Raw genomic sequence first — 27,826 nt, 5'->3', positions numbered from 1 at the left:
TTTATTGACAAATAGAATGAATTATGCTCCCATTCTAATTGTTTTTAAAAACTGCGGTAACTTGATACGCAAAAGGCTGTAACTGAGAGAATCAATAAACTCAAATAGGAAATTTCACAAGTGAATACAAAAAACGGTATTTAAAAGCATATGAGAAACTAGACTCTTTTCTTCCTTCATTTGCTAAGCAAGAACATATGAAAGGGAAAATTTTGGTTTTATTAAAATTGATCATCTTGCTAATAAGTGTAGCAACTTTAACATGTCACATTGGTAAAAAGCAAAGGAAGAGAAAAAAATCAAAAAGAAAGTGATGATAATAGACTATATCGTAAATTTAGGACAAATCGTATTACTTTTACAGATGGAAGGCACAGGAAATTGGTGGCCAGATTATGTACCAGTACGTGAAGAAGAAGAAGAAGTTACTGTATTTTTAATTGACGTTTTTATAGTTCACTCTTTACTATGTTGGTCCTATTGTCTCTACTCTATCAGTCAACTCTTTAATTTTCCTTCTCTGCCTAAGATATACATTAATTATTAGTCGAGTTGTAGGTGTAATCAATGTTGGTTTATTTACTGCTATTGTTGCATACAATACAACACATTCTGGGACAATTCCATGGTTAGGAGCAGCAGCATCAGACTTCAGATCAGACGCTAAAGGATGGGTTCCTTATTGTAGTAGTTATTCCTACCTTAACACCTCCCTTCGTTGCTGTAAGTGACAATGGTATTTACGTGGTGTAACGTGATCACTAAAGTCATCTTCAATTTACTTACATTTAGATCTCATCAATGGTGCTTGGCTTGGCTGTGTTATCCTGTTAGCTCTCTGGATTCTACTGACTATCTATGTTTGCATACTAAGAGATTCAACATTTTATCATAAAGATGATTATGATAATTATGACTTTAAAGATGATGTACCAATGGTGTATAAACCATCAGATTATCCTGGAGTACCTGTTGCAGCCACACCTATGACAAACCCATCTATAAAATAAAGTAATAAAATGATGTATTCCACTAGGAAGCCACGCCGATGTCAGGAGTAAAAAACGTAGTGACGGAGTAATGCATTTTTTTTACAATGTACATGTGTACGGAAGATCATTACATACATTGTTAATGGCGTCAAGCTATCAACTGTTGTATCGGTATGACGTATGTGAAATAGATCAAAATAAAGTAAACATTGATTTGTGTGCCTGAATTACAATGGTTACCTTTTACAACTAAAAAATAGTCATATGAAAATGCGCACGGAAGCATGACGGTTCCATAAGTTGCCTTTTTTTTTTTTTTTAAAAAAAAAATGCTCATGACCATGATCGAGCGGTAGGCTTCAACCCTTTGTGATGATTGTGCAACATCTCGGTTCGCCCCTCTTTTTCCAGACAATCTGCCCCAACATATACAGATGGAGTGACTAAAATGACGGTATAGCTTCTTTTACAGTCAAGAAGTTCCTATGACCCTTATGTGAGCTGAACTCGTGTACTCGATTTTTTTGCCCAAAGGGCTCATATATAAAGGGTGTCCGATTTTTGAATCCTTCTGCCAACGTTATAGACACAGAAACAAAAAGAAAAATAGATATAAAATTATAGAAAAACGAAATGGAAGCATATCAAACAAAACCACGTCGCATTATCGTTTGTCTTGATGGAACATGGGAGACACCTTATGGTAATAATTGCAGCAGTGAATACAATGCTTTTTAACTGAGTGCATGTAGAAAGGACCAATGTTTATAAATTTGCACAGGCTCTCGCTAATGGGGATGTAATTGATTATAAGGGCCAAGCCTGGGAGCAAGTACACACGTACTATTCGGGTTTGGGTACTAGCCGATATAAAATACTTGGAGGATTGTTTGGATACGGAATCAGTGGACAGATAAAGTCAGCTTACAAGTACATTTGTGAACACTATCGTGATGAAAGAGACGAAATTTGGCTCATTGGATTTAGTAGAGGAGGTATACCTGATAACGTGATTTCAGTGAATGATCTCTGAATTGACTAAAAGAACAATTTTAGCTTATGCTGTTAGAAGCTTATCCGGAATGATTTATAATGTCGGATTGCTTCCACAGAATAAAGTATCCAAAGTTGAACAGGCCTATCAGCTCTACAGACTTCGCGGTGAAAATGGCCGACCTAATGGAGTTGATGCAATCAAATTTCGACAAAAATATCAATGTAAAATGCCATCTATCCATTTCTTGGGCTGCTTTGATACTGTGGGGGCTCTAGGTGTACCAAAACTACCTTGGTTTCTTGGTGGATCCATCTGTAAGTCTCAATTGATTTTTAGAGATGAAAAAAAAAAAAAAAACTGATCATACTATTAGTCTATAACCTATTTCATGGGCTTCATGGTTTTCATGATACTAAGCTCACACCTATTGTCAAACATGCTTATCATGCTATTTCTATTCATGACCAGCGCGCCTGGTTCCGTCCAACGCTCATGCATTTTTCTGATAAGCGATATCATCCGGAATCACAAACTCTAGAGCAAATATGGTTTCCTGGTATGCACGCGGATGTAGGTGGCCAAGAGATTCCGAAATATTCTAGAAATGTCATTTCATGTCATTCTTTACAATGGATGATGTCAAAGGCACATAGTCAAGGATTAGTATTCAAGGAAAACTTGCTGCGGCAAATGTTGGATTGTCGAGGCTGTAAATTTATTTACCAGGATAGCTATTGTAGCTCTCTTGTTTACAGACTTATGCCAAGGGAAGATAGAGTGATAGAAAAGGATGTTACTACGCAAACATACGATCCTAAACTACAATTATATAACCAAGGTGATTTCTCATCTTTTCTCACTAAAGAAGACTTGAAGAAATATAAATCAAGAACTCTGATAAATTATTTTGAAAAAATATATGACAAGAAGATTGACTAAATATAGGACATTTATAAATATGATATATATATACATGTATAAATATATAGAATAAAATATGCTTATTGTACATCATTTATTCACATTGATTAATATGTCTTCACAAATTGATGAACATTAACCCGTTCCGGTCATAATTCAGAAAACGACTGTTTGTCGGTAAATCTTTTCTTCCTTATTTTTTCTTTTTTTCTTTTTTTGGTTTATATTGAATAGCCATGGAAAGTAATTTTGAAGGTCGACAGGAAGAAGTAGTATCTGAACCAGAATCGAATTCTTCAGATAAAAGAAGAAGTAGAATAACAAGAGCTTGGTAAAATGTACCTTTTATTTTTACTTTATAAAACAAACGACTTATCTCAATAAAACAGCGATTACTGCAGACGAAAAAAAGTAAAGTGTCATTTTTCACCTGGACAGCCATGCGACAACTGTATAACAAATAACATCACCTGTGAGTTTAATGATAGGTAAATTGTAAAGACACACGGTGGGCTTTTCTTTAGCTAACTCTTTATGTCTAGTGCAAAGAAAAGAGGACCACCAAAAGGGTAAGTGTAATCAACAAAATTAATTTTAATCAAGGGTTTACTGAAAATCATAGTTAACTATACAAGCTATATCGACGCCTTAGAAAAGAGGATACGAAAGATTGAAGAAAAACTACATAATCCAGTCATAAGACCTGAAACACCAGCAGTCAAAACAAAGGAAAATGCATCATTCAATCAATCAACCTATATTCCTTTCAATAGTAAACAGAGTCTGAGAACATCAGCAGATAAAGTGGTTTATTTGGGTGATCTATCCAGTTTACAGTTCTTTTCAAACAAAATTCCTTTAAATGATAAACAGACATGGACAGGTCAACGCATACGAAAGTTTGGTAATGAGCTCGTACTCATTGGAGATACAAAAGAAGAGGACGATCAACAAAAATGGTATCAGAAACTATCGTTACCACAGCTTCAGACAATACACTACTGGATCTATTCGGTCACAGGCATAGATAGACATACATCGGATCGACTCATCAAAATGTAATGTGTTGAATAATCAGTAGTAAAAAAAAAAAAAAAAAAAGACTTGACTGAACTTTATATTAGATATTTTGCAAACATTCATCCCGTACTTCCTGTTGTCAATAAGGCAAAGTTTTTGGAACAGTATCGAGATCAATCTGACACATACCCGCCTGCTGATTTATTAAATGCTATGCTTGGAGCAGCAGCAAGATTCGTAGAATGTGACTCACTCAACAGAAGTCCTAGATCTCCGGATAGCATATGGGATGTACCAGTCGGATGGTCGGATCAGTTTTTTGAGCAGGCTGAAAGGATTATCACTCAATGCAACCCACATCCAACTATTTCAAAGGTTCAAGCAATTATCTTGATTCACAACCATCGGGGAAGCATGGATTCCAAATCATCTGCGTGTTGGATGCTAGGTGGCATAGGTGTTCGAATGGCACAATGTTTAGGCTTAAACAAAGACTGCGAGGAATGGGATATACCTGAGAGTGAGAAGCAGACGAGAAAGCGGATATGGTGGTCGCTTTACATTGCTGATCGGTTTCATTCTGCTTCACTAGGAAGGCCACTGAGTATTAGAGATGAGGTAAGATACATGCTTAATTTAATTTGCTGACTAATTATCTATTTATAATTAGGATAACGACGTTGGATATCCTGATCCTACCGCCAGCTGGAAAGAAGTGCTAGATATGCCCGATGAGAGCGAGCGTGATACATTCATGCGATTTCCTTCTGCTACGTGCAATCCAAGGCAAGTGGAAGGAAGGGTAGGAATATATCAGCTATTTGTCGAACTTATCAAGCTTTCTGAAATACTGGGAAGAATCTTACAAGGCTTATATACTCCTAAAGCAAAGAGACTTGGACTAGAGCAAGCAAGCGATTCCATTGTTAAGCAGTTGGATGAGGAATTGACTCAGTGGAGATTTGGTTTTCCAGTAGCATTAAAACGAGCAGCATTTGAGGACTTTGATGAAAAACGAGGCTACTTGGCCCCTGTTACAGGTAAGAGGTAATGTAGTTCAATGATTACGTAGCCTAATGCTTGATTATTACAGCTTCTGTTCTCTTGTGCTACTTTAGCTTACTCATTTTACTTCATCGACCTTTTATTGAAGCGAAGCCTAGTGGGCACAAGAAGGCAAGATCGACATACTCATCTTTCAGTATTGGTACGAGTGCAGCCACTAGAGGCATTCGTATCGCATCTCAGATGACAATACGTGATTTCTTGATGTTTCCTTACTCATTCAGTCTGTATCCAGTGCTGCAATGTTGTTTGATTCTGATGTACAACACAAAGAATCCAGATGCAAGGATTTCAGCACCAGCCAAGGCAGACCTTGTAAAAGGAATAAACATGATTTCAAGGGTGCGAGTGGTATCGAGTACAGCAAAGAGACTCTATAATTTATTAAAGACAATAATGGGTCAACAGAAAATTGAATTATCGGATTCAGAGGACTCAAACCGCTCTTTTCAAGAGTTTAACACCGATAATCCCGCCATCTCGTCTCATGCATCCGATGGTCATGCACAGAGTCAAATGGACACTGCGACAAACGGAACACAGCGTCAACCAAGCTATTCTCCTCGAACCATGCCGACTATTGCATCGCCTTACCCTGGACAATATGGGCTCGTCTTGTCTGACATGATGGCTCCACCTAGTGTGGATGTTGGTTGTAAGTCAATCAATTACCTTATTTTTCGTGATATTAACCTAAAGAGCATATAGCCCCCGCAGGATTATCTCCTACTTCATCTATGCCAGAGGCGTTTAGTTTGAAGCAGTTTGGGTTTCAAAAATCATTACCAGATTATGATATGCAGAATATATCAGAAATGCCAATCATTAATCAAAATATATACAATCCATTTCAACAATTTAATCCACCCTCCATGTCAATATCAATACAGCAGCAACCCATTTCGGCCTATGCTAATCCAGGAGGTATTGCAACAAAGATACACGATAATAATGAGGGTATCTTTAGAAATAAGCCAAATAACCCTTTCTTTGGTATACCTGCATCCATGGATTGGACTGAGTGGAATGAGTGGAGCCAAAGCACTCAAGGGAATACAGAATGGCAGTTTCAGGCATAGATTATACATATACATATATATTTTTTCATCCCTTTTTTTTACATCACAGGCAAGGTTTGCATTATAAAGTTTCATGGCCACAGTTTTTAAAAGAAATAAAGTCTGGTTTGCATAAATGTATCTCTCTCTTTTTGTCTCTTGAGCATTTCTAATGATGGTAATTCTCTTAATGATTTACTATGAAAAAGAGAGAGAAAGAACGTATTCTAAATAAAGGCATAAAAATAATCCAATAGCCCTTTTTTTTTTTTTTCCTTTCTCTCATAAAAAATTCAAGCAGTTTCTGAATGACTGACTACAGATCTCTGACTAACTTGAAGCAGGTAAAATAACGCAAAAAAAAGCTTGTTAACCTAAACATGTATAACTCTTTCTGTTCAATTAGAGGAGAATAAGACATGTTCAATCAATAGCTGCACGAAACATCCTCTGGAAAGGTCATTCAAAAAGCACGTCTGTGGAATTGACATCAATAGAGACATTACCCAAGACAACAGACAACAACACATGCTGTTTTTCGCTCCTAGACACTTACTTTTCGCTTCACTGGGATACAGACGAACCAGCGTTTTATACGAGCGAGGTTATTTCAAACACAATGAATCCCAGTTTTCGTATACAGACTAAACCCCACTGCATCGAATGGTTTGGTTATTCATTAAGTTTCATGGTGATTCGATTATGGGGAAAGCCATCGCTAGGACAATCCGATGGGGAGCGTGAAAACGAGTTCAAGCTAGTTACTGAATGGTATTTGGATTTAAACTTTCTTTCAAAAATAGGAAATTCGGCAAGTAAAAAAAAATGTAATGGTAGTTCCATGGCTACATATTCGCTAATACATAAACATCTAGTTTTCTGATCTGGTCTATTATACATTTTCGGATAATACGCTTATATTGGAATTAAATGATGGGATTTATTGTGCATCCGATGTTCAAAGTAAAAGACAGAGTAGTAGCTCAGAGAGTAAAGAAGAAGTTAGTCAAGCCAAGGCAAGTGATTTCAAATGAATGCTGTAAAGAAAAAACTAATAATGATTCATTAGACAAAACGATCTTATACCTATAATCATATTATCAAGTAAAAAAACACAGAATAGAAAAAAGGATTGAGATTAATGTTTATATAGACTGAATACATTAAAAGATTGTATATTTGACACCAAAAGATCTTCAGAGGAAGTTCAGCATGAAATTCAAGCAACATTAAACAAAAGACAAGATGGACTAAGAATGAATCGACTCATAAGTCAGCATAAGCATAAATTATTGGAGATAGAAGCGAAAATTATCCGACAAAAGAAAATAAATTGTGACCTAATAAAAAGAATGAATAACCTAAGAGAGAGAATAGACCATCGTAAACATGAAATAGATGAATCTATGATCAGATGCAGATCAGGATTAGAAAACTTGGAAGATAATGATTTAATACTAGAGAATAATATAAAGATGAGGCATGCTATGTTCCATGCTTTAAATAAAAGAAGAAAAGAACTGATTGCAGACTTATTCAACATATACCCAATAGAGCAGGTAATTATAGAAAAGCGTATATATATTCATTGTTTTTTTTTGATATCAAAATAAGTCCTATGATGATTCTCAACAGTTTTATATCCGTGGTGTTGGCTTACCTAATACCAATCATGGTCGAAATGATGAATCTATTGCCACTGCTTTAGGTTTTACTGCTCATTTAGTATCCATGCTTGCATTTTATTTGGAAATTCCTCTAAGATACCCCACAAAGCCAATGGGATCAAGAGCAACCATCAAGGACTTGATATCTCTTATATCTGGCTCTAGAGAGTAAGTAGATTGACATGTATTAACCATAAACTCACATCCTATTTTAGATTTCCACTCTATATGAAAGGTGTGGATCAATATCGATATGAGTTTGGTGTGTTTTTGTTAAACAAGAATATTGAACAGGTAAACTTTCTCTTTAATATTGTAAGGGTTGCTCATTTTTTTTTTAATATAGCTTATGAACGCGTATGGACTTATTGTCATGGACTTGAGACACACTTTACCCAACATTCATTACTTTATACAAGCAATATTAACCACCTCTGTCAACTGTAGTCCTAGTCCAATGTCAGTTTTGTCCATATCATCATTTGCGAATGGTGGTGGGCCAAGTCTAAAGCATGAACCAGCAGAACAGGACTCAGATCATCAAGACTGTCATCATCTGTTAACCTTACAGCCCAAACAGACAAACGTTGTTGTCTCTTCACTTTCACCTTCATCATCCTCAAGCTCAATACGTACCAACACGTATCCGATCAAATCGTCCAATCGATATTCGTCAACTAATCTCTTAAATACACCACAGCCTATGACAGCGACATCCGTATTGGACGCTGTGACAGCTTCATCTTGTTATCATATTGAATCATAGCGGCTTATAAAATAAATTACAAGGGGCGACACGCTTTATGTGTGTGTTTGTTCCCTTTTACTCTCATTCAAAATGGTCAATATCGGCATTGTAGGCATTGGACTTGTTGGTTCAGAATTAGTCTCACAGATCTTGAAGTCTTCATACAAAAATGCTTTTAAAGTAGTTGCTCTATCTACTTCAGAAAAAATGATGTTGTCAGACTCAGACTACAAGTCTTTATCACTCGATCAGGTTGAAAACATTCGCTCTACTGTCATACAGTCCGGCAAGCCCGTCAACCTTGGCGAATTCGCAACCTATCTTTCTGGATCTAAGCAGCACTCAGTCATCATTGACTGTACTGCTTCAGAGGAAGTTGCCAAGCTTTATCCTTCTTGGCTTCGAGCTGGTCTAAGTGTCGTGACTCCCAACAAAAAAGGATTCTCTAGCTCACTGGATCTTTTCAAAGAAATCCAAGAACTCGCTGTCAATACCAACAAAAAGGGCAAGGAAGCCAAGGTGCCTTTGGTCTATCACGAGGCAACTGTTGGCGCTGGTTTACCCATCTTGTCTACTTTAACCGATCTTGTCAAAACTGGTGATGAAATCATCAGCATCGAAGGTATCTTCTCTGGTACCTTAAGCTATCTTTTCAACAATTACTCTAGCTTGACCAATCCTACCTCAAAATCATTCTCTGAGATTGTCAGTGTTGCCAAGGGACTCGGATACACCGAACCTGATCCAAGAGATGATTTAAACGGTATGGATGTAGGTCGTAAGGTAAGTTATTGCCAATATACACTTTGTAATCTCTAACTCCTCCCAAAAAAAGGTTGTCATCTGTGGTCGATTGGCTGGACTTGATTTGGATCTTTCTACTCTTCCTGTTGAAAATATTGTTCCTGAAGAGCTACGAGCTGTTCCAACCGCCCAAGAATTTATGAGCAAGTTGCCCGAATATGATGATCATTTTGCTAAATTGAACCAAGAAGCATTATCTAATAATCAAGTGCTTCGATATGTTGGTACTGTTGATGTCAAGGGTGGAAAGAGCGGTGTTCAATTGATCAAGTAAATGATTTTACATTATTTAATATACATATACTGACTATGTCCAATAGATGTCCTTCTACACATCCTTTTGCTTCCCTTCAGGGCAGTGATAATATTATCAAGTTTACAACAAAGTATTTCCCTAGCGGTATTGTCATTCAGGTAACTTTTATTATTTAAATCTGTATATAAATTTACAAACAGCGCACTCACTCCCATTTTCCAATTCTCATTCTCTAGGGTTCTGGTGCAGGAGCAGCCGTGACAGCTTATGGTATTTTCACTGATCTCATAAGAATTCAGGAACGTGTTGAGGGATTTTAAAGGATGATACAACTTGATTTTGACTGATCCGAAGATTTGGATTTCACTATTTTTTTTGATGTTTAATAAAGAAAGTGTCACTATGATATCATTTCCTATACTAACCTGAAAGTGCAATCTTGGCTGCTTGTTCAAAACACTCCTTGACTCCACGGTTGCGCTTTGCAGAGCATTCAAGATACCTCACCGCATTAATATTCTTGGCCATCTCTAATCCCTAATGTCATACGTTTATATCAATCCGAGGGTGACATTCTGTCTATTTCCTAACCTCTTCATATGTTATACAGTTTGGCCGCTCATCTCTCAAATCGCATTTTAAGGCTACCAACGCAATCTTTGCGTAAGGACTATGATCAGTTACTTCCTCTAGCCATTTTTCTCGAATATTTTCAAATGAATCCCTATTTTCAACTGAAAAGCATAGCAAGTAGACATGAGTGTCTGCATAAGATAATAGCCGTATCCGGTCAAATTCTTCTTGTCCTGCTGTATCCCACAAGGATAATTCTACTGTCTGATCATTTACAACGACTTCTTTTACATAGTTTTCAAATACTGTAGGTTCATATGCCTAAGAAAAAATAAGTACATGATTATCTCCTTCCTAAAGGGGAACATCCTTTTTTGTACCTGAGGAAAATAGCCTCTAGTGAAGACACTGAGCAAAGATGTCTTTCCACAAGCACCATCGCCACAAACAACTAATTTTCTACTGACAGTTCCCTTTTCTTCTTGTGGTTTACCGCAACAAAAGCTCATTTATGGATAAATGAAAAAGAAGAGAGAATAAAGAAAAATAAAAAAGAGGTTAAAAATAAAACAATAGCATGCTTTTGTGTTCCCGAAATGAGTAGATTTTTGTAAGCAAATATAATATCCGACATACTACTGCCTTTAAATATAAAGGAGAACAGTTATGATACTTTGAAGATAAGACAACACATCGGGCCGATGAGTTTTGTTGTTGTCAAATCTCTAAAGAGGACAATAGATGGCTGCTCATATCTGAATATTTACAAACTTAAAAGAGATGTATCATAGAACTGTTTTTTGATGCTTAATAATGGAATGATGCTTGTTTTCATTGAGCAATCCCTTTTTTGCGGATAGATAAAAGGCATGGCTTCTTTAAAATAATCATTTTTCTTCAAGTGCTGTCGCACAAGTCTTGGCATCTTCTTGGGATGTGCACTCTTTCAATGCCCCACTCCGCCAGTTAGAAAATAGCAGGATTTCAAAAATAGTAGTCGTGTTTGCCCAGATGTCTCTACATGCAATGACACATCAAATATTATATCGAAAATGAACAATTCATTATTTTTACAAGATGAATAGGGTCAAATTGTTGACAGACATGGTTTCCCGCTGTTGCTGAAGCAATGTGTGCTCGTCAGACTGCTAGTTATCATACCGAATACTTGCACTCTTTGGCAAGCGAGCGTTATCGTGAGCTTGTTGTTATGCCAACTGACACTGCTGCTCACTGTGAAAGAAAGGATTCCTAAGCTTGTGTATATCACATACACTGACGATGATAGGCTAGATTTTTAAAATTGATGCTTGAAAAGGTCTTTTAAGTATGTCAGCTTCTGCAAAGATGGGCGTTACAGTACGAAAAGGGCTCTGAAAGCCATCTTTATATAATGTAAAGACAGTGACCGCTTGCGTATCCTTAATGAAGGGCATAAAAAAATTATTTTAGAATATGTTGGTGAATGTCCATGGATTGCCCTAGAACAGTGGATGAACGGCTGTTTCAAGTATTCGAGAAAGCAAAGCGCCATTTGACAAGATGATTTTCTATTGTTTAAAAAAAATGTGCTGTATACTCTAATTTCCCAGTTATGTTGTCAGACATCTCTTTACATTCAGTGTAATGAACGAATAGTTGCTTAGATAATAGTGTTTCTACATTATCGTACCATTCAAATTAAGTCTCTACATATATCAAAAACTATAAGCAAACTAAAAGAAAAGGAAAAGGTGCGATGATATAATTCAAAGGAGATCATCAATACTTGGTAAACAGCAGCCATTGAATAAAGCAACATAACTTATGCTCGAAATCATTTGATATTTGCAATATTTTATCTATTGATATTAACTTATTGTTGCTTATTCTTGCTTGGCATCTCCAGTTTACGTCAAATGTGACCTTGGTCTTTGTGAGACTGTGGGTAATGTTGGTACAGCAGTTGGTGGAACTGTTAGTCAAGCTGCTCAGGACGTTGGTCAAGGTGTTGGGGATATTGTTGGCCGTGGTGTACGTGATGATGCTCCTTGGAATAGTGTTGATGACGCTCAAGATACTGCAGATGCTACTAATAACCTTGGTGACTCCTTATCCAAGTGAGTACCTTCCAGCAATACTGATAGTCCAGATATCAGATCACCCGTTCGCAAGTGATTTTCAGAATTTAAAAGTTAATTTAAGTTTTACTTTTTTAAAAATAAAATCAGATACAGTTCTTAGGCTCAATTGGTATTGTTATTCATATAAAGTATAAATAGCGAATAAATATAATGTAGCAGGTACAATCATAAGCAGGATCACATACTTCAGGCGATGTTAGTCACCAGTCGTTTATTTATTGCTTTGAACTTGACAACATATAATAATAAATAAGATGATCTTCATCTTCTTGAGAGACTGGAAAACAAAGCAAACCAAGAGGAGGAACAAATGAGGCCACTTACTCATACAGTGTGGTCAACACTTTATGTATTCGATGAACAACAAAATAAAAACCACACATAAACAGAAGTTTATAACACATGTCTGATAAGTTGTAAGAAGATAGTTTTTAGAAAAAGACTGACTTTGGCTTCTTTTTTTTTTCTTTGGATCAAGAATAAGACCAGCTTTTCCCTATCTAGCCCTAAGGCGTGTTATAGTATGAGCAATTTTTGTAAAAAAAAAAAAACTGATGTGTAGTATTGTAGAGTATAATCGAAATTAACCCAGTGTTAACTGAGAATAGCTTGGTGCTTGCTAAACTTTGGTCCCATATACTCTCTCACTTGTTCCTCTCTTGTCTCTTGCTTGTTCCTTTTCTTGCCCTTTCCGGGCTGGTGGTAACCAGCCCAATCCAGGATACACTTCGGGTAAGATCTTCATAATTTCTTTATATGTTTACTCACTTTTCTTGCTTCTCTTTTTCTTTCTTATAAATTCTCTTCTTTATAATGTAAGTACTTAAATAACTAATTTACTAAACAGTTCTTTTATATTTCATTCTTTTGTCTCTGATGGGCTCTCTTTTACTGTTATTTGTTGTCTTAAATTATCATTTTTCTATCAGTGTGCACGTAATTTCTGAATAAAGTGTAGAAAAGTTCCATTTGCCCAGTAACAGCTTACAATTCAGTGGCAAAGATAAAGTATTTTATTATTGATATAGATGCTAACCAATCGCCTTGTGAAAAAAGCCCAGAGCAAACATTCTTTGAGAGTGGACCATTATTAAAGACATTCAAATAGCTTTTGAAGGTTGAGTGAAAATGATAACTAGAGTGAGCTTTAATCAGCTCTAAGCCAAAATCCATAGTAACAGGTCGATGCCAAAAGTTAAGCATACTTTTGATGACTTTTTGTGTATGTCAGCAACCTCTTCCTTTATGCGTCCGATGCCAGGACAGCGGATGTAGAAATTTTTGGTCAACCTATAAAGTGACTGGACACACCTTTTCAAGTTTTCTTTTGTTCGATCAACAACTCATGTCTACAGCAAAATCAAAGCAAATAAATTCAACTTTATTAGCACATGTCAATGCAAATGAAACATTAGGACCCCGAGGACGTGATCTCGAAGGGGTTGATTCCCCTGCAGGCGCTCCCTCTAAACGTAGAAAGATTCGCTCTCGCTCAAAAATCGAGATCAACAACGATCAGAATGAAATACAGTCTGAAGAAGAAGACGATTATGAAAGTGATCACATGTCTGACATAATTCCAGCTGATCTCGATGGATTTCATTCAGCTTGGCAAAAGACGATAAATCATGTTGTTAAAGCCATCGTCTCCATTCGTTTTTGTCAAGTAGCTCCCTTTGATACGGACGGTAAAGAAAAAAAAAACACGATTGATAAAGTAAAATGATACTCATATCCGCACGCGTGTGTGTGTGCTTTTAGATGCAATTGTTTCGGAAGCAACAGGATTCATTGTTGATGCTGAAAACGGAATAATCTTGACAAACCGTCATGTTGCCTGTGCTGGTCCTTTCTTTGGTCAGGCTATTTGTCACAATCACGAAGAGATTGATGTGCACACGGTCTATCGAGATCCAATTCATGACTTTGGATTCTTAAAGTAAGTTTAAAAATGTAAAAAGAAGGGAATAATATTGATTGTCAAAAAGGTTTGATCCAAAGCAAATCAAATATATGCCTGTGCAACAAGTTGAGCTTCGACCTGATTTGGCAAAGATCGGCCTGGATATTCGTGTTGTTGGGTAAAATAGATGCATTACGTTACTAGAGATTTTTTGTACTAACATATATACACAAGTAATGATGCAGGTGAAAAGTTGAGTATTTTGGCAGGCTCTATTTCTCGCTTGGATCGTAATACACCAGAATACGGAGATTTGACTTATAACGACTTTAATACTTTTTACATGTGGGTAAAAACAATTAAAAAGTCTGCGAGCTTAAACTAATGTATATATACTAGTCAAGCAGCTGCTAGCTCATCTGGAGGCAGTTCAGGTTCGCCAGTCATTGACATTGAGGGAAACGCAGTTGCACTCCAGGCTGGTGGTGCTGAGAGAGCATCAACAGATTTCTTTTTGCCTTTGGATAGAGTTAAGCGCGCACTCGAGTACATTCAACGAGATGAAGAAGTACCTAGAGGTGACATTCAAACTGTATTCAGGTAACAAAAAGTGAAATTATTCAAAAAGTGTTGCTGATTCACATCATTTATAGATATGGTCCATTTGATGAGGCAAGGAAACTAGGGCTGAGAGCAGAGACAGAAAAAAAGCTTCGAGTGTCGTTTCCTGAAGAAATTGGTGTCTTGATTGTTCATTCTGTAGTGCCTGAAGGGCCAGCAGATAATTTACTAGAAGAAGGGGATATACTTATCACTATAAATGGGAAATATATTACAAAGTTCGTTCCCTTTGAAGAAGTATTGGATTCGAATATTGGTAAAGAAGTTGTCATTGGTATCGAACGTGGTGGAGAGTCAATGGAGTTCAAGATTTCTGTATGCAACCTTCATGAGATGTAAGTATCATGCTGAGTACACTATGTGCAGGTCATTTTTTTTAAAAAAAAAACATTAGTACACCTGATCGTTACGTTGAAATCGGTGGGGCTGTATTGCATGAACTCTCTTACCAACTGGCTGCATACTACAACGTGCCTTGTAAAGGTGTCTTTGTTGCCAGCTGTGCTGGGAGTAAGTAAAACAATAGATAGTTATATGCATACTGATTGCTCCTATTATAGTGTTCCGCCTAGATGGTGACGATGGCTGGATTATTAAATCTATCGATGATAAAGAAACGCCTAATCTCGATGCATTTATCCAAGTCATGAAGAATATTCCTGACTATTCTCGTGTTCCTTGTGTTTACTATTCTATTGGTGATGTGCACACTATCCTTGGCAGTATCATTTACATAGACAAGCATTGGGGATCATTTAGATTAGCTGTACGCAACGACAAGACAGGACTCTGGGACTATACAGATTTAGGGAATGACTTACCACCCGTTCCATCTGCGCCCAAGACAAAACGTATTACAGAGCTTCATAGCAGCATTGGTCCTGCCAAGAGCTTGATTCGTTGTTTGGTGAAAGTGAGCTTTCGTACACCTTGTCGAATTGACGGATTCCCCTATAGTCATAAACAAGGGTCTGGTATAATCCTTGACAAGGAACAGGGACTTGTTGTGGTCAGCTGTGGTATTATACCAAATTCCTTGGGCGATGTGACGGTGACAGTGGCTGACTCCATCGTCATCCCTGCCAAAGTGCTCGTAAGTTGGTATACCAAAAGAAGATATTTATATACTGATATAAACTATAGTTTTTGCATCCAATGCACAATTACTGCATTATACAATATGATCCAGAAGCTTTAGGTGACACTAACGTCATGAGTGCACCCATAAGTGATAAAAAACTATCTCAGGGAGATAGAGCGACACTCGTTGCATTAAGTTATAACCGCAGACCTGTATTTGTGAACACGATGGTTACAGAAATATGCTGTGACATGATTACGCCTAGTTCGGTATGTCAATAGTTTCCTTTTCTGACAGTCGTCCGAGCTAACCGTGTTATACAGATACCTAAATATCGCGCAACAAATTTAGAGCTTTTTACTTTGGAGTCAAGTCTATCAGGACAGTGCCCTGGAGGTTTACTAGCAGATGAAGACGGACGAGTGCAAGGACTATGGTTAAACTTTTTAGGAGATAATGGTCACGGAAGAGATATAGAATATTTTTTGGGCATCCATGTCTCCATCATTTTACCTATCCTCAGACGTCTACGTCAAGGTGAACAAAGCCTAAGTCTGCGTACACTGAACATAGAATTTACGGTGCCCCACATGTCCAGTCTTTATGCCTGGGGATTATCTGAAGAATGGATAGAGAGGGCAGAGGAGGCTAGTCCGAACAAACCACCTCAGTTTTTTATGGTCAAGAGTACAATGGCCAATACGGAAAGTGCCAAACTATTCAAGGAGTTAGATGTGCTTTTGGCTATTAATGGAAAAGTTGTAACACATATGGACGATTTTGACATACAATATGAAGCAAATGAACTAGAGTTAACCATTTTAAGAGAAAAGAAAGAAATGACAATCAAGGTGAACACAGGGCTTATGTCTGGTGATGGTACCAGCCGAATTGTGCTTTGGTCAGGCGCTGTATTGCAAGGTAAGAACTGAAAAGATGTGTATCTAACATAACAATTGATGAAATATGTGTATGTAGAACCTCATTATGCCGTACTTCAACAAAGCAAGTCCCTACCTTCGCAGATTTACGTAACCAATATTTCTCATGGTTCACCTGCCTCCATGTATGGCCTTCAGCCAACAATGTGGATCACGCATATTCAAGGAAAGAAGGTAGATAATTTGGATGATTTTGTTAGAGAAGTGAAAGATATTCCAGATAAAAGCTATGTTCGAGTGAGATGTGTTGATTTTGATAATATCCCAGTCGTGATTTCAGTGAAAATATTGAATCATTATTTCCCTCTCACCATCATGAACAGGGATTTGAAGGCTACCTGTGGTTGGTCCAAACAAGACATTTGTTAAAGGTTGCATAACTGTACATCATTTTCATATGTTAAATTAAAATATATATGCCCGAATACTCGTGTAAGCTTGTGACACACACACACATAGAAAATAAACAATCAAAGTTTTGTAGAAAAAGGATATAAATTGCCACACTGCCATCTGTTCTCTCTCTCTCTTTTTTTTTTCTTTTTTCTTTTTCTTTCTTTATAATAAAAAGGATGGACAACAAATCTGAAGCAAATCAACCAAAGATACGTATCAAAAAGCCAGGTATTATTTCCATCCTACTTGGCGCGATCTTGGCTATGTCCATCATGATTATCATGGTGATTGAGGTAGATGGTCGAAGCAAGATGATAAAATCCCCTGAACAATGGTACGAGTTAATGAAGAAGCATCCATATGAACGTAAAGAAACGGATTTACGTTCTCCATGTCCTATGCTCAATACACTGGCTAACCATGGATTCCTTCCCCGCGATGGGCGTAAGATGACACCAAAGGAGTTATACGAAGCAATGATGCTCGTAGGACTTCATCCGTCAAGCTCAGTCGCATTTTTACTCTTCTTATACATTACGTATAATCCACCTAATCCAAACCGACCATTTCTCTCTCAGTTCACGCCTGCACCCTCCATTGACTTCCACAGGCTGACGTTGAGTAACCTGCTCGAACACGATGTCTCACTGAGTCGACACGATCTTTCTTTGCCTCCCTTTAATACGACTGTTCCTGTTCCTGAATACGTTGAACGCATGGTTCGCCTGGCCAAATTTAACAACACCGGTACAGAACACGAAGATATTTTTACTCGGAAGAATCAATATGACGCAAGAAGGTTAAGATGGCTGGAAACTGTTAGAGATAACGATGCCTATTTTTATGGCTTATTCCCACAGGTAAGAAATGAGTGACAGCTTTCAAACGGTTGATTTATCCCTTTTTTTTTAGCTTGCTTCCGGAGTTGAATGTAGTTTGTTGATGGACGTCATAGGCCGAAACGGTCAGTTACGTGTAGATCATCTTGAATCCATTTTGTTACATGAACGATTCCCCGATGACTGGTATCCTCGTACGTCTCCATATACCATAAGGGAGCTTGTTTTCAAGCCACTTGAATGTTGGTGGGGTCTTTATCATAGTCAAGTGTCGTTAAGTTTGTTAGATGAATTAAAATAAATATGATTTTATTGGAAATACATTTAAAAAATAATAAAAATATGTGAATATAAATATTGAATGGCTTAGTGAACACGAAGAGCTTTTCCTTTTAATGAATTATTATTATTATTACTGCTTGTCTTGGCAGCAATAGCCTGTTGCTTTTTACTGGGTGATGATGATCTATCTTTTGTATCCACTACTCTTTGTTTATGAGCCAACGTGGGCAAATTACTTTCAGCCGTTGATTCTCTTGTCTTGTAAGATTGTCTTCTCGCTGTACTGATACCCATCATCAATCTAGCTGTACGGCTTTCTCCAGGCTTTTTGTTACGATAAATAGATGCTTTAATGGGTATAGATGAAGTACTGTTCACGTTGATTTTTGGTTTTCTGATGTTCGTTTTAACTTCTACAGATGGTAATTTGGGAGAAGACATGAGTCTGGTAGTGGATGCAGATATTGGTATCGCTCTAGGAACAGATGGTGATGATTTAGCAGATGGGGATGGTATAGTTCTATTAGATGAAGGGGGTGATTTTCTGGATGGTATAGTATTAATAGTTGTATTGCTGCTATTGCTGCTATTACTGTTTGATTTTGATGTAGGTGATGTGGGTTTCTTTTCTTTGGGTTTTTTAACTTTTTCTTCAATAACTGGCGTGACACATAACATAGGAAGTCTTGAACCTTGGCTACGATTAGCATTAGATAGCGACTGTCTCTTGAGATGAACACTGAGAATCCTTTCTTGAACAGGCACAGAGGCCGAAAGGGTTTTATCAACAGAAAATGCACGAATTGGAATTCTACATTTGGCAGGTGTTGGTGGGGCCTGCTTTCGTTTCTTGCTTTGTTGAAGTGGAGTAGCTGGGAAGAGTAGTTCGGGTTCGTAACTGGAAAGGAATGGGTGCTCGAGTATTTGATTAGCAGAGTATCTTGTATGTGGATCAGGGTCCAGACAGTGATCAAGCAAGTCGACTAGTTGAGAGGGTAAATTGGGTGGATAGACAGGCCTTTGGACTTGAAGGATCCTTTGTTTGATCTATATATTTATATGGTCTTAATGCTTTTGTATATTGACCTATTTAGGGTGTTTACCTCTTCTTCTTCTAAGCCTTCATCTTCATAAGGTGCTTTACCACCATTTAATACTTCTAGTATCACAATACCCAAAGCCCAGATATCGATTTTATAATTGACAATTTTTTGCTGCACAAGTTCAGGTGACCAAAATAATACTACACCCGCTTCTTCTATACTTGAATCGGCTGCAGGTGATATGGATACTACACCAAAGTCGCCTAAAATTAAAATAAGGTGAGCAATAGATTGAGAGTGAATTTGTATCCATGTTTACCAATGACGATGCTGTTGTCTTGTTGATTTAAAAAAATGTTATCGCATTTTATATCTCGGTGTATGTATCCGTATTCATGTAATTTTGCTAGACCAGATGCAATCTATTATAGCGTTCATCAGCATGGGATCTTTAGTGTTAAAGTATACTTACAGAACGAATAATATACACAAGTTGGCCTACAGTAAGATGATGTTCAAAGACATATTGCTGTAATGAACCACCGGTACAAAGAGGCATGATTAAATAAACAAATTCTTGGTGTAGATAGACGGCTAATAGTTCTAGTATGTTTGGATGGACACACTTTGTCATTGAATATATTTCATTTTCAACAAGCTCTTTAGGCATAACAAACATATTTTCATATTGACTATCTTCTTCAACAAGGTACTTTTTAATGGCTACTTCTTTGTTGGTAGATAGCTCTCTACATTTATAAACCCCTCCTTGAGCACTGAACCATGTTGGTTGTGTATTTAATCCTTCAAAATATGAGTTTGGATCATCTGAATAAATAGGTACTCCATTCACTTGTTGCATATTATCTTTAAAAGGAGAAGGTGCTGGATATTAAAAAGAGAGAAAGAAAAAAAAAAAAAAAACGTGCATTCGAGTTTATGAGATACAAAGTAATAAAAATTACAAAGGCCGTTATTTCATAGTGGCTTATTGTTTATGAATCTCACTACTTATCTTCTCGTTCTATCTTTGCTTCCCCCTCCCCTTTATTAATGCACTTTCTCCCTTTATAAAATTTCCACAAACTTCATGATGCAACCAAAAAAAAAAAGAGATGTTCTTAAATGGTAAGCTTGCATCTAAACCCTTCTTTTTTTTGTAAGAAAACAGAAAGGAGGCTTCAAAAGGTGTCAGCCTTTTTTTTTTTTATTTTGTGTACAAACATAACGAATACAGGTTTCAAGCCTACAAAATATGGTTGCCTAAGCGTATCTAGATTACGCTGCTCTTTTTTTTTTTTATTAAAATAGTCCACTGCTGAAAGCAAAGAGATATGCTATTATTTTCTCTTGGTTCTTGATCTAGAACGATATAACTGTACCTTTTGTCTAAATCATACTTTATATCTCACTTTGTTGTCATAAAGCGTTGTTCTCGTACAACCTGTTTTCAGAAAACCGTTCTGTTTGTCTTTATAGACTATATGGAATAAAGAGCCTCTTCTTTGCTCATATGACTTTATTTATCTATGAAGTGAATGTATTTAACTTTAATTTAATTACTGTTATGATTGCAGAGAAGTACTGAGAGCCGACAAAGTAAAGTTTAATAAAGTGTTACGAAACAAACGATAAAGGATGGTAAATATTTGTCGAGAAAACCACGAACCTTGAGCCAAGATATCACTGGCAGAAACATCTGTGGACAAAGCAACAGTGGAATCGACTGCACGAGTTTTGAGTGGACGTCCACTCGTCTTGACCAAACGAAGGAAAGTTTGAATATGCTTACTTGCGGCCTCAACACCAAAAGAAAGCGGATCAGATACGATGATTGGATGACGTTGTGTACCGGGTGTAGAAGGAGGAAAGCTTGGGAAGCAGTATGCTTTTTTTAAGATCTGGAGCTTCTTGGGACGTCATTAACCGCTTGATCTTGCCTTCGTTCAAGCGGACAATTGCTGGCTGCACATGATCGAGCAACATGAGTCGATTGCTATCATTTTCAAAACATGAGTTTTTTTTTTTACTGCTTCGATATGCTCCTGAACCAAAGTGTTAAGCACGTTCGTTGTTTCTTCTAAAGAAACTTATATGATTCTATAAATGAGTCATTTTTCTTAATGTAAAGTAACAATCAGAGATATATACCATAGGAGTGAGCATCGTCTAATGTTGGATCGCAAGGAAGTAGCAAGAGATTGACCAAGAAATGGTTTTGCTTTCTCGTCAGTCCAGCTTTAGTAAAGGCCCCAGTTAGTATGCTTTCTGGACAGTATTGCTGAATTGCTCTTCATATTCTGCTTCGTAGCAAAAAAGAATAGTAGTAACTACATTGTCATATTCAGGGATGGCGTGAGTGGTGAGATTGTTGTTAATATCAGTGATACGTATTGTTACTAAATGGCTTTAATAGAATATTTATATAGCATACCTGTCTTGGACCGTTTGCATGTAGCAATATCGAGCAGCTATACTTCTTCCATTATACAAAGTAATTTAAAATAACCTAGTCAATTTATGTAATCTTATTTTATTTTGAAGATATTTTTTTACAACTTACACAAAACGTGAACTTGTACATCTTTCGAGTCCTTTTGGGGTTCCTTCGAGGTCTTAGGAAAAGTATAGACCAATCATTTAATCCTAGAACCATTGGTGAGTTTATATATTACCTTTTATGTTGTGTCATCTTACAGTAATCTATTAGCAACCAAAACTGCTAAAAGTATCGAGCTCTACAAAGAATACAAGGATACCAATATTGGACTAGAAGGGTTTGAATCACAATACAAGTATATTATAAAAAAGGCTTCTGAATGCGACTTATTAATTATCTCATCTAGCAAAATACTTGGCATATATAAAGACGTATTTAGCTATGATACATTCAAGTCAATTTCTGATTATATATATGCAAAAAACAACTCTGCGAAACTTGTATACTTTAGTGCAGAGCTACTAAAAGAAGAAATATCAAAGCCAGAATCAAAGAGCAAGACTTGGCATGTTATGCCTAGACCAAGCAATAGCGTGCGCAAGCCATATATGAGTATTATCAAAAATTATTAACGATAATAACCATTGATAGTGTTTGTGCCGCTAAGCGGTGTTCATGCAATGCATGGTGTCCTCTAGAGAGGCTTCAACGCTGGCCTAAAAATTCCCCAACAAGTGTATATTGAGGAGTATAGCTTTGAAGGCCACTACGGAGATGTTGTTTGGAAAAATAACTTGTGGAAAACATTGTTCAACTTAAATCACATAGAGAAGAAGAAAAGCAACGTCAGCCAAGGTATGTTTATATTGTTAATTTAATAGTAACTTATTCATCATTCATAATTATAAATCTATTAAAGGAAGTCAATCATATCCCAGGTTGGGCTACGGATGGAAGACAAATGAACATAGGTGATAATCTTGTTCATAAAGAAGTCCATAGGTAATGAAAAAACCTTTTCATACACTTCAAATATTGATCAATGATTCAAACAGAGCAAGTTCCACAAGACGATAGCGAAATGAACTTTATAAAAAGAAGAATCAACCTGAGCAATTGGAACAAGGGGCTATATCTCTTGAAGAAAGAGCTCACAGGGATAGTCATGACCGACAAAATAATCGGCCTAGATCCAGGCATGAACATTATTTTGAAAATATCAATACTTACAATATACATAGGCCTACGGGATATATTTGTTGCAATGGATTGTTCAGCTGAACAAATGCCAGATAAGAAAACAATTAAAGAAAACACAACAAAGTTTCTAATGCTGAATACAAGTGAGTATACGCTAGTTTATATAATCTTCTGTTTAATGCAAAAAAAACCTTTTACTAACACTTCGTTAGGATGTGCTCGGGCTTTGAGTGGGCGAGAAAGGTAGAGTTAAAGAACAGAGAGGCGGCTGGTATACAGCAGGTATACGATGAGATTCCAGTAGTAGATGCTGCAAATAGCAGTGAGATATTGACGTACTTGAGAATCATCGGGAGAAACAGAAAAAAGTAAGTAGTTGAGTGACCTTGTTTATCATACTTATCGTTTTGTATCTTGTAGAATTTTTGATTTTATGAAAAGCTATCGTCATCATGAGACGAAGGCATACCTTGTTCAAAACAGACAAATCACAGACAACCGTATGTGTGATCTTGTATTGGGTCAAACTGCCGCTGGTGCTCCTTATACCCTTGCCCACAGAACAAATTCAAAGAAAAGAAAAAACAAATGGAATAGTTGCAAAAGAGGCAAAACGAACGGTAATCGCCTATAGCGATGCAGGCTTGACTGGAACAAAAGCAGGGTACACCCCATCCCTGTGAAGGTAGAGTAGTATAACAACTTTATCAGTTTATTGAATAGACTAATGTTCATTTTATATACAGAGAGTTCAAAGGGTTTTGACACAAGGGCATTAGTAATTCCTGTTGATAAGTTCAGGACAAGTGTGACCTGTTCCAAATGTCACCGGCGCCTCGAGAACAAATACGAAAGACAAAAGCTTGTTTGCAAACATAAGTAAGCAGATCATTGTATTTGTAACATTAAAAGAAAGTTCGTCTGAAAGGGGAGAAAAATGCTACTCTACGATGTTTGGACGGTAAGAAGAGGATTGTTGGTCGAACATCGGATTGCTCACAAAGAGAACCCAACAGTAAGTAAAATTACGCATGAAGTCATATACTAGGGCTATTACTGAACTTTATCTGAAGGCTATCCTCCGGTCATTTATCAGTTGAAGCACTGCAAATTGTGTCCAGCTGCAAATGATAAGAGTATTAGTTTTAATGAGTAATAATAGGTATGGCGAAGAGATATAAATGCTGCTTTGAATATACACTCCATCCTGATGTCTTATGTAGAGTCAAACTATAGTATTCTATCAAGAAATCCCTCACTAAAAAAAGAATCAACCTCTGGTGGTGATCAAGCCACTTCATACCCACTTTGATTGGCCCTATGGATCCTACGTCATCACTTCGGTGATGACTTACGTGTATCCTAAAGTGTTCGTAATCATTTCAAAAGACACACAAATGCAGCGCGTTAAATTACACCCTTTTTTATTCGAAATAAATCATGTCTGAAGGAAGATTAGAAAAAATGGACAAGGACTATAGTCCTCAAGTCGATGCTCTCTTACCAGAAACCGAAGCTTTGACAAAAGTAAGTCCCCTTAGTCTATTATGTATACACTGAATAACCGCGCAATCTACATGTAGCAAGGCAAAATAAACGAAGCTCTTGAGAAATTACTATCATTAGAAAAGCAAGCTAGAAATGTAAATAGGTACAATTGCAAGCAAGATCTATTGTACTAACAGTACAATACACATTAGGCTGCTGATCAAGCATCTACAGGTCGTATTCTTGTGCAAGTGATCAAATTGTGCTTTGAAGTTAAAGATTGGAAACTCTTGAACGAGCAAATTGTTTTACTTTCAAAGAAGCACGGTCAACTTAAAGCTGTATGTAAACAGGCTGTAAAGAATGAACACCACTAATTTTAAAATGTAGGCTACAACTAAAATGGTCCAAGAAGCCATGACCTATCTTGATTCTACACCCAACATGGAAACAAAGCTCGAATTGATCAACACACTTCGTACTGTTACTGATGGAAAGGTAGGAAAATGAATGTAATGTATGTGCTCTTATGCAAACCTATGACTAGATTTATGTTGAAGTTGAACGCGCACGTATTACGCGACTTTTATCAAAGATTCGCGAAGATGAAGGAAATATCACGGAAGCAGCAGATATTCTTCAAGAACTTCAAGTCGAAACCTTTGGTTCTATGGACAAACGTGAAAAAGTTGACTTTATTCTGGAACAAATGAGGTTGTGCTTAGCCAAGCATGATTATGTCAGAACTCAGATTATCTCTAAAAAGATCAACACCAAGTTCTTCCAAGATAAGGAAGCAGAGGCAAGTCTTGATGACATTGATGAGATGGTTATCTAATAGTAACTTGTAGGATCTCAAGCTAAGATTCTATGAATTGATGATTCAGCACGCATTACACGAGGACCAGTACTTGAACGTTCACAAATACTATAAACAAATCTACGAGTCAGAATCAATTCAACAAGATGAGACAAAATGGAAGCATGCACTCGAGAATGCTGTCTTGTTTGTCATTTTAGCACCCTTTGATAACGAACAGTCTGATTTACTGCACCGATTATATCAAGACCCCAAGTTAGCACAGATTTCTCAATACCAAGAACTTGCTAAACTCTTTGTTACAACAGAGATCATGAGATGGGTCTCTATTGAACAAACATATGGCTCATTGCTTTCTCACTCTATAGCTTTCAATCGATCAACTGAAGAAGGACAAAAGAGATGGAAGGAATTCCATCATCGAGTGATCGAGCATAACATTCGAGTGATTGCAAAATACTATACAAGAATTACAACCAAGCGATTGACTCAGTTGCTTGACTTGAATGAAAAAGATACAGAAGAGTTTTTATCCAAGTTGGTTGTGACAAAGACAATTTACGCTCGCATTGATCGCATTGCTGGCATCATCAACTTTCAGCCCAAGAGAGATGCTAATCAGATACTGAATGATTGGTCAAGCGATATAAACTCATTATTAAACTTGATAGAAAAGACCTGCCATTTGATTTCTAAAGAGGTAAACTCCATTATATAATGACAGGGAATTATTTATTAATAGGATAAAAATAGGAAATGGTACACAGCATAGCTAAGGTTAAATAAGCCTATTATTTATCCCATCTAATGGGAATCTTAAAGAACTGATAAAGTGTCTTTTTATCATGAATAGATACTTCAGGTGTAGGCAAAATACCTCCTCTCAAGTTTGTCTAAATAAACAAGAAAAGTATTATTAAATGCCATGCTACGCTTTTGCAGGGACTTACTTGAATGGAAGGGTGAATATAGCGAGGAGCTTTTAATGCTTTATCTCTTTCTTGACGCATCTTTGAATACTCTTCTAAGCTCACATTTTCGTTAATCATCTTGTTTGATTTTTTATGTTGTTGCAATAATGTCATAAATTCATACTGAATGTGGAATATTAGAAAACATAAAATGATGTGTTGTTTTTTTAACTCACCGAACGATGTGAACCAGGGTAATCGTGGCCAACGTAGATCCTTGTATCATCTGGCCACTGGCTATACATTTTATGTATACTTTCATACATATCCTTGACACTTCCACCGGGGAAGTCACAGCGAGCAGTACCGATATCAGGCTACAATAAAGATGAATAAGACAAACATAAGGCCTCAGGGTCTTTTTATGTTTACCATAAACAGAGTGTCTCCTACAAAAGCAGCATCACCCAAGCGATAGGACATACAGGCAGGTGTATGTCCGGGCGTAGAAATAACACTACAGTGAATATCCTTACCCAGAGTCCACTGCATGCTGTCTGAGGTAAGCACGTCGAATTGCTCGCCTGTTGGACTTAATTCGTCCAAACCTAAGTTATATCGTTCACCAAAGGCCTTCTGTACTTTGGTCACATTGGCACCAATACAAACCTCAGGCTAAATAGAAAATAAAAGTCAATTATATAATATATATATATATAAACATATCGTGCTCATACTTTGGAAGGTAGCTTTTGTTTCAAATAAAATGCAGAAGATAAATGATCCTATACAGTGTTATTATGACTACAGCCCGTATTCATCTTTAACTTACAGCATGAACGTGAGTCTCAATAATCTTGGTTACATTTAGCTCATAACTCTCAATGAACCTCAAAAGATTATCTGCAGTTGCTGTGTGTACTTTGGAAGCAAATGGATCATAATCAAGAACAGGATCAATGATATAAGCTTCCTTGGTTGCTATAGAGACCATGAGTATTACACAAATCATACGATTTAACGTTGTGTGTTACCAAAGTCTGTCACGACATATTGAGCAGTTTCTGTTTCTTTTTCGAGTATCGTGTGAACCCAAGGGGAGTGGTTATTCATGAAGGATTGTACAGGGCCCTGCCATGCTTTAATTCCGCCTACCAAATTATAGCAATCCTTATATCCTAGTTTTTCTGCCATTAAAGCAGCCTCATCACTGCGGCGTCCTCCTCGACAATGAAAGATGATCTGTGACAAAAGTGTGAGTCAATCATCCATACATATCTTTAATTACGTACGGGCGTCTCTTTATTAAATTCACTCAATGCTCCTTTGAATAAATCGGCTGATAGACTAAAGGGAATGTTCAATGCACCCTTGATCTTGCCGTCTTCTTCAATTTCAGGTCGTTCTCGAACATCGACTAAAACCATGTCCGAATACAACGTCTTTTGATTCATCCACTCTGTCAGTTGACTGGATGTGATCTGTTTGACTGATCTTGATGTAGAATAAAAGCGATATGCAACAAAGGGCTGACTTTTGTGCAAGATGGATCGTAACATGTTTGTGTGTAGGGCAGTGAATAGAAAAGAAATGCTATGAAAATATAGAACAGGCATTTATTCTTTGTGGAATTTCTA

At 37.0% G+C, this 27,826-nt stretch overlaps 14 protein-coding genes across 14 annotated transcripts; 10 read left to right on the top strand and 4 right to left on the bottom strand.

The window, feature by feature from the left end:
• Positions 1-313: 313 nt before the first annotated feature.
• Positions 314-1,010, top strand: RHIMIDRAFT_243975 (uncharacterized protein; the record flags this gene model as incomplete). The annotated part of the gene is made up of 3 exons (XM_023610008.1): positions 314-403; positions 456-723; positions 793-1,010. 3 exons carry the CDS (start codon positions 314-316, stop codon positions 1,008-1,010), a joined length of 576 nt encoding a protein of 191 aa, XP_023471694.1.
• Positions 1,011-1,576: 566 nt separating this feature from the next.
• RHIMIDRAFT_310528 (uncharacterized protein) lies at positions 1,577-3,087 on the top strand. Its single transcript, XM_023614667.1, has 4 exons — positions 1,577-1,695; positions 1,745-1,987; positions 2,049-2,303; positions 2,363-3,087. Exons 1-4 carry the CDS (start codon positions 1,626-1,628, stop codon positions 2,926-2,928), a joined length of 1,134 nt encoding a protein of 377 aa, XP_023471693.1. The 5' UTR covers positions 1,577-1,625; the 3' UTR covers positions 2,929-3,087.
• A 21-nt stretch (positions 3,088-3,108) lies between these two features.
• RHIMIDRAFT_255235 (uncharacterized protein) lies at positions 3,109-6,345 on the top strand. Its single transcript, XM_023611148.1, has 8 exons — positions 3,109-3,248; positions 3,300-3,398; positions 3,453-3,479; positions 3,533-3,968; positions 4,035-4,548; positions 4,601-4,970; positions 5,024-5,650; positions 5,704-6,345. Exons 2-8 carry the CDS (start codon positions 3,392-3,394, stop codon positions 6,072-6,074), a joined length of 2,352 nt encoding a protein of 783 aa, XP_023471692.1. The 5' UTR covers positions 3,109-3,248; positions 3,300-3,391; the 3' UTR covers positions 6,075-6,345.
• A 16-nt stretch (positions 6,346-6,361) lies between these two features.
• RHIMIDRAFT_233404 (uncharacterized protein) lies at positions 6,362-8,486 on the top strand (the record flags this gene model as incomplete). The annotated part of the gene is made up of 8 exons (XM_023607951.1): positions 6,362-6,397; positions 6,460-6,813; positions 6,929-7,054; positions 7,123-7,157; positions 7,207-7,612; positions 7,668-7,888; positions 7,936-8,014; positions 8,067-8,486. 8 exons carry the CDS (start codon positions 6,362-6,364, stop codon positions 8,484-8,486), a joined length of 1,677 nt encoding a protein of 558 aa, XP_023471691.1.
• Positions 8,487-8,678: 192 nt separating this feature from the next.
• RHIMIDRAFT_196771 (homoserine dehydrogenase (L-homoserine:NADP oxidoreductase), dimeric enzyme) lies at positions 8,679-9,848 on the top strand (the record flags this gene model as incomplete). Its single annotated transcript, XM_023606149.1, has 4 exons — positions 8,679-9,251; positions 9,304-9,542; positions 9,593-9,686; positions 9,765-9,848. The coding sequence occupies 4 exons, from the start codon at positions 8,679-8,681 to the stop codon at positions 9,846-9,848; spliced, it is 990 nt and encodes a 329-aa protein (XP_023471690.1).
• A 100-nt stretch (positions 9,849-9,948) lies between these two features.
• RHIMIDRAFT_195892 (uncharacterized protein) lies at positions 9,949-10,610 on the bottom strand (the record flags this gene model as incomplete). The annotated part of the gene is made up of 3 exons (XM_023606081.1): positions 9,949-10,065; positions 10,120-10,422; positions 10,482-10,610. The coding sequence occupies 3 exons, from the start codon at positions 10,608-10,610 to the stop codon at positions 9,949-9,951; spliced, it is 549 nt and encodes a 182-aa protein (XP_023471689.1).
• Positions 10,611-13,287: 2,677 nt separating this feature from the next.
• On the top strand, positions 13,288-17,320 carry RHIMIDRAFT_255192 (trypsin-like serine protease). Its single transcript, XM_023611147.1, has 11 exons — positions 13,288-13,912; positions 13,986-14,163; positions 14,213-14,305; positions 14,362-14,472; positions 14,527-14,727; positions 14,781-15,083; positions 15,143-15,258; positions 15,309-15,841; positions 15,892-16,098; positions 16,153-16,750; positions 16,808-17,320. The coding sequence occupies exons 1-11, from the start codon at positions 13,570-13,572 to the stop codon at positions 17,137-17,139; spliced, it is 3,015 nt and encodes a 1,004-aa protein (XP_023471688.1). The 5' UTR covers positions 13,288-13,569; the 3' UTR covers positions 17,140-17,320.
• Positions 17,321-17,342: 22 nt separating this feature from the next.
• Positions 17,343-18,306, top strand: RHIMIDRAFT_233399 (Cloroperoxidase; the record flags this gene model as incomplete). The annotated part of the gene is made up of 2 exons (XM_023607950.1): positions 17,343-18,026; positions 18,079-18,306. 2 exons carry the CDS (start codon positions 17,343-17,345, stop codon positions 18,304-18,306), a joined length of 912 nt encoding a protein of 303 aa, XP_023471687.1.
• RHIMIDRAFT_14532 (uncharacterized protein) lies at positions 18,207-19,374 on the bottom strand. The gene has a single exon (XM_023605734.1). The coding sequence runs from the start codon at positions 18,963-18,965 to the stop codon at positions 18,372-18,374; it is 594 nt and encodes a 197-aa protein (XP_023471686.1). The 5' UTR covers positions 18,966-19,374; the 3' UTR covers positions 18,207-18,371.
• RHIMIDRAFT_196018 (kinase-like protein) lies at positions 19,343-20,192 on the bottom strand (the record flags this gene model as incomplete). The annotated part of the gene is made up of 3 exons (XM_023606087.1): positions 19,343-19,593; positions 19,650-19,752; positions 19,803-20,192. The coding sequence occupies 3 exons, from the start codon at positions 20,190-20,192 to the stop codon at positions 19,343-19,345; spliced, it is 744 nt and encodes a 247-aa protein (XP_023471685.1).
• Positions 20,193-21,680: 1,488 nt separating this feature from the next.
• RHIMIDRAFT_243966 (uncharacterized protein) lies at positions 21,681-22,745 on the top strand (the record flags this gene model as incomplete). The annotated part of the gene is made up of 6 exons (XM_023610007.1): positions 21,681-21,685; positions 21,760-21,824; positions 21,875-21,988; positions 22,041-22,363; positions 22,469-22,625; positions 22,690-22,745. 6 exons carry the CDS (start codon positions 21,681-21,683, stop codon positions 22,743-22,745), a joined length of 720 nt encoding a protein of 239 aa, XP_023471684.1.
• A 67-nt stretch (positions 22,746-22,812) lies between these two features.
• On the top strand, positions 22,813-23,604 carry RHIMIDRAFT_233397 (uncharacterized protein; the record flags this gene model as incomplete). Its single annotated transcript, XM_023607949.1, has 3 exons — positions 22,813-23,117; positions 23,183-23,338; positions 23,391-23,604. 3 exons carry the CDS (start codon positions 22,813-22,815, stop codon positions 23,602-23,604), a joined length of 675 nt encoding a protein of 224 aa, XP_023471683.1.
• An 830-nt stretch (positions 23,605-24,434) lies between these two features.
• Positions 24,435-26,064, top strand: RHIMIDRAFT_195722 (PCI-domain-containing protein; the record flags this gene model as incomplete). Its single annotated transcript, XM_023606063.1, has 7 exons — positions 24,435-24,497; positions 24,554-24,613; positions 24,671-24,799; positions 24,849-24,956; positions 25,006-25,287; positions 25,310-25,978; positions 26,032-26,064. The coding sequence occupies 7 exons, from the start codon at positions 24,435-24,437 to the stop codon at positions 26,062-26,064; spliced, it is 1,344 nt and encodes a 447-aa protein (XP_023471682.1).
• Positions 26,065-26,171: 107 nt separating this feature from the next.
• RHIMIDRAFT_196243 (Metallo-hydrolase/oxidoreductase) lies at positions 26,172-27,302 on the bottom strand (the record flags this gene model as incomplete). The annotated part of the gene is made up of 6 exons (XM_023606111.1): positions 26,172-26,372; positions 26,426-26,566; positions 26,622-26,864; positions 26,927-26,974; positions 27,022-27,170; positions 27,224-27,302. The coding sequence occupies 6 exons, from the start codon at positions 27,300-27,302 to the stop codon at positions 26,172-26,174; spliced, it is 861 nt and encodes a 286-aa protein (XP_023471681.1).
• Between the last annotated feature and the right edge of the window lie 524 nt (positions 27,303-27,826).

This window comes from Rhizopus microsporus (assembly GCF_002708625.1).
Source record: "Rhizopus microsporus ATCC 52813 unplaced genomic scaffold scaffold_1, whole genome shotgun sequence".
Lineage (NCBI taxonomy): Eukaryota > Fungi > Mucoromycota > Mucoromycetes > Mucorales > Rhizopodaceae > Rhizopus > Rhizopus microsporus.
Note: the sequence above shows the minus strand (reverse complement) of the source record. Positions and strands in the feature narration are given on the sequence as shown.

What these genes read in the sequence shown, in the direction of transcription:
- RHIMIDRAFT_255235 (XM_023611148.1), top strand. An exon ending in AAAAGAGGACCACCAAAAGG is followed by an intron (nt 3,480 to 3,532) that starts GTAAGTGTAATC and finishes TGAAAATCATAG; the next exon opens with TTAACTATACAAGCTATATC. An exon ending in CACTGAGTATTAGAGATGAG is followed by an intron (nt 4,549 to 4,600) that starts GTAAGATACATG and finishes ATTTATAATTAG; the next exon opens with GATAACGACGTTGGATATCC.
- RHIMIDRAFT_14532 (XM_023605734.1), bottom strand. Translation starts at nt 18,965, where the DNA reads ATGTTATGTGTCACGCCAGTTATTGAAGAAAAAGTTAAAAAACCCAAA.
- RHIMIDRAFT_255192 (XM_023611147.1), top strand. Translation starts at nt 13,570, where the DNA reads ATGTCTACAGCAAAATCAAAGCAAATAAATTCAACTTTATTAGCACAT. An exon ending in CTGGATATTCGTGTTGTTGG is followed by an intron (nt 14,306 to 14,361) that starts GTAAAATAGATG and finishes TATATACACAAG; the next exon opens with TAATGATGCAGGTGAAAAGT. An exon ending in TGTTGCCAGCTGTGCTGGGA is followed by an intron (nt 15,259 to 15,308) that starts GTAAGTAAAACA and finishes CTCCTATTATAG; the next exon opens with TGTTCCGCCTAGATGGTGAC.
- RHIMIDRAFT_310528 (XM_023614667.1), top strand. Translation starts at nt 1,626, where the DNA reads ATGGAAGCATATCAAACAAAACCACGTCGCATTATCGTTTGTCTTGAT. An exon ending in AACATGGGAGACACCTTATG is followed by an intron (nt 1,696 to 1,744) that starts GTAATAATTGCA and finishes GAGTGCATGTAG; the next exon opens with AAAGGACCAATGTTTATAAA. An exon ending in CATTGGATTTAGTAGAGGAG is followed by an intron (nt 1,988 to 2,048) that starts GTATACCTGATA and finishes GAACAATTTTAG; the next exon opens with CTTATGCTGTTAGAAGCTTA.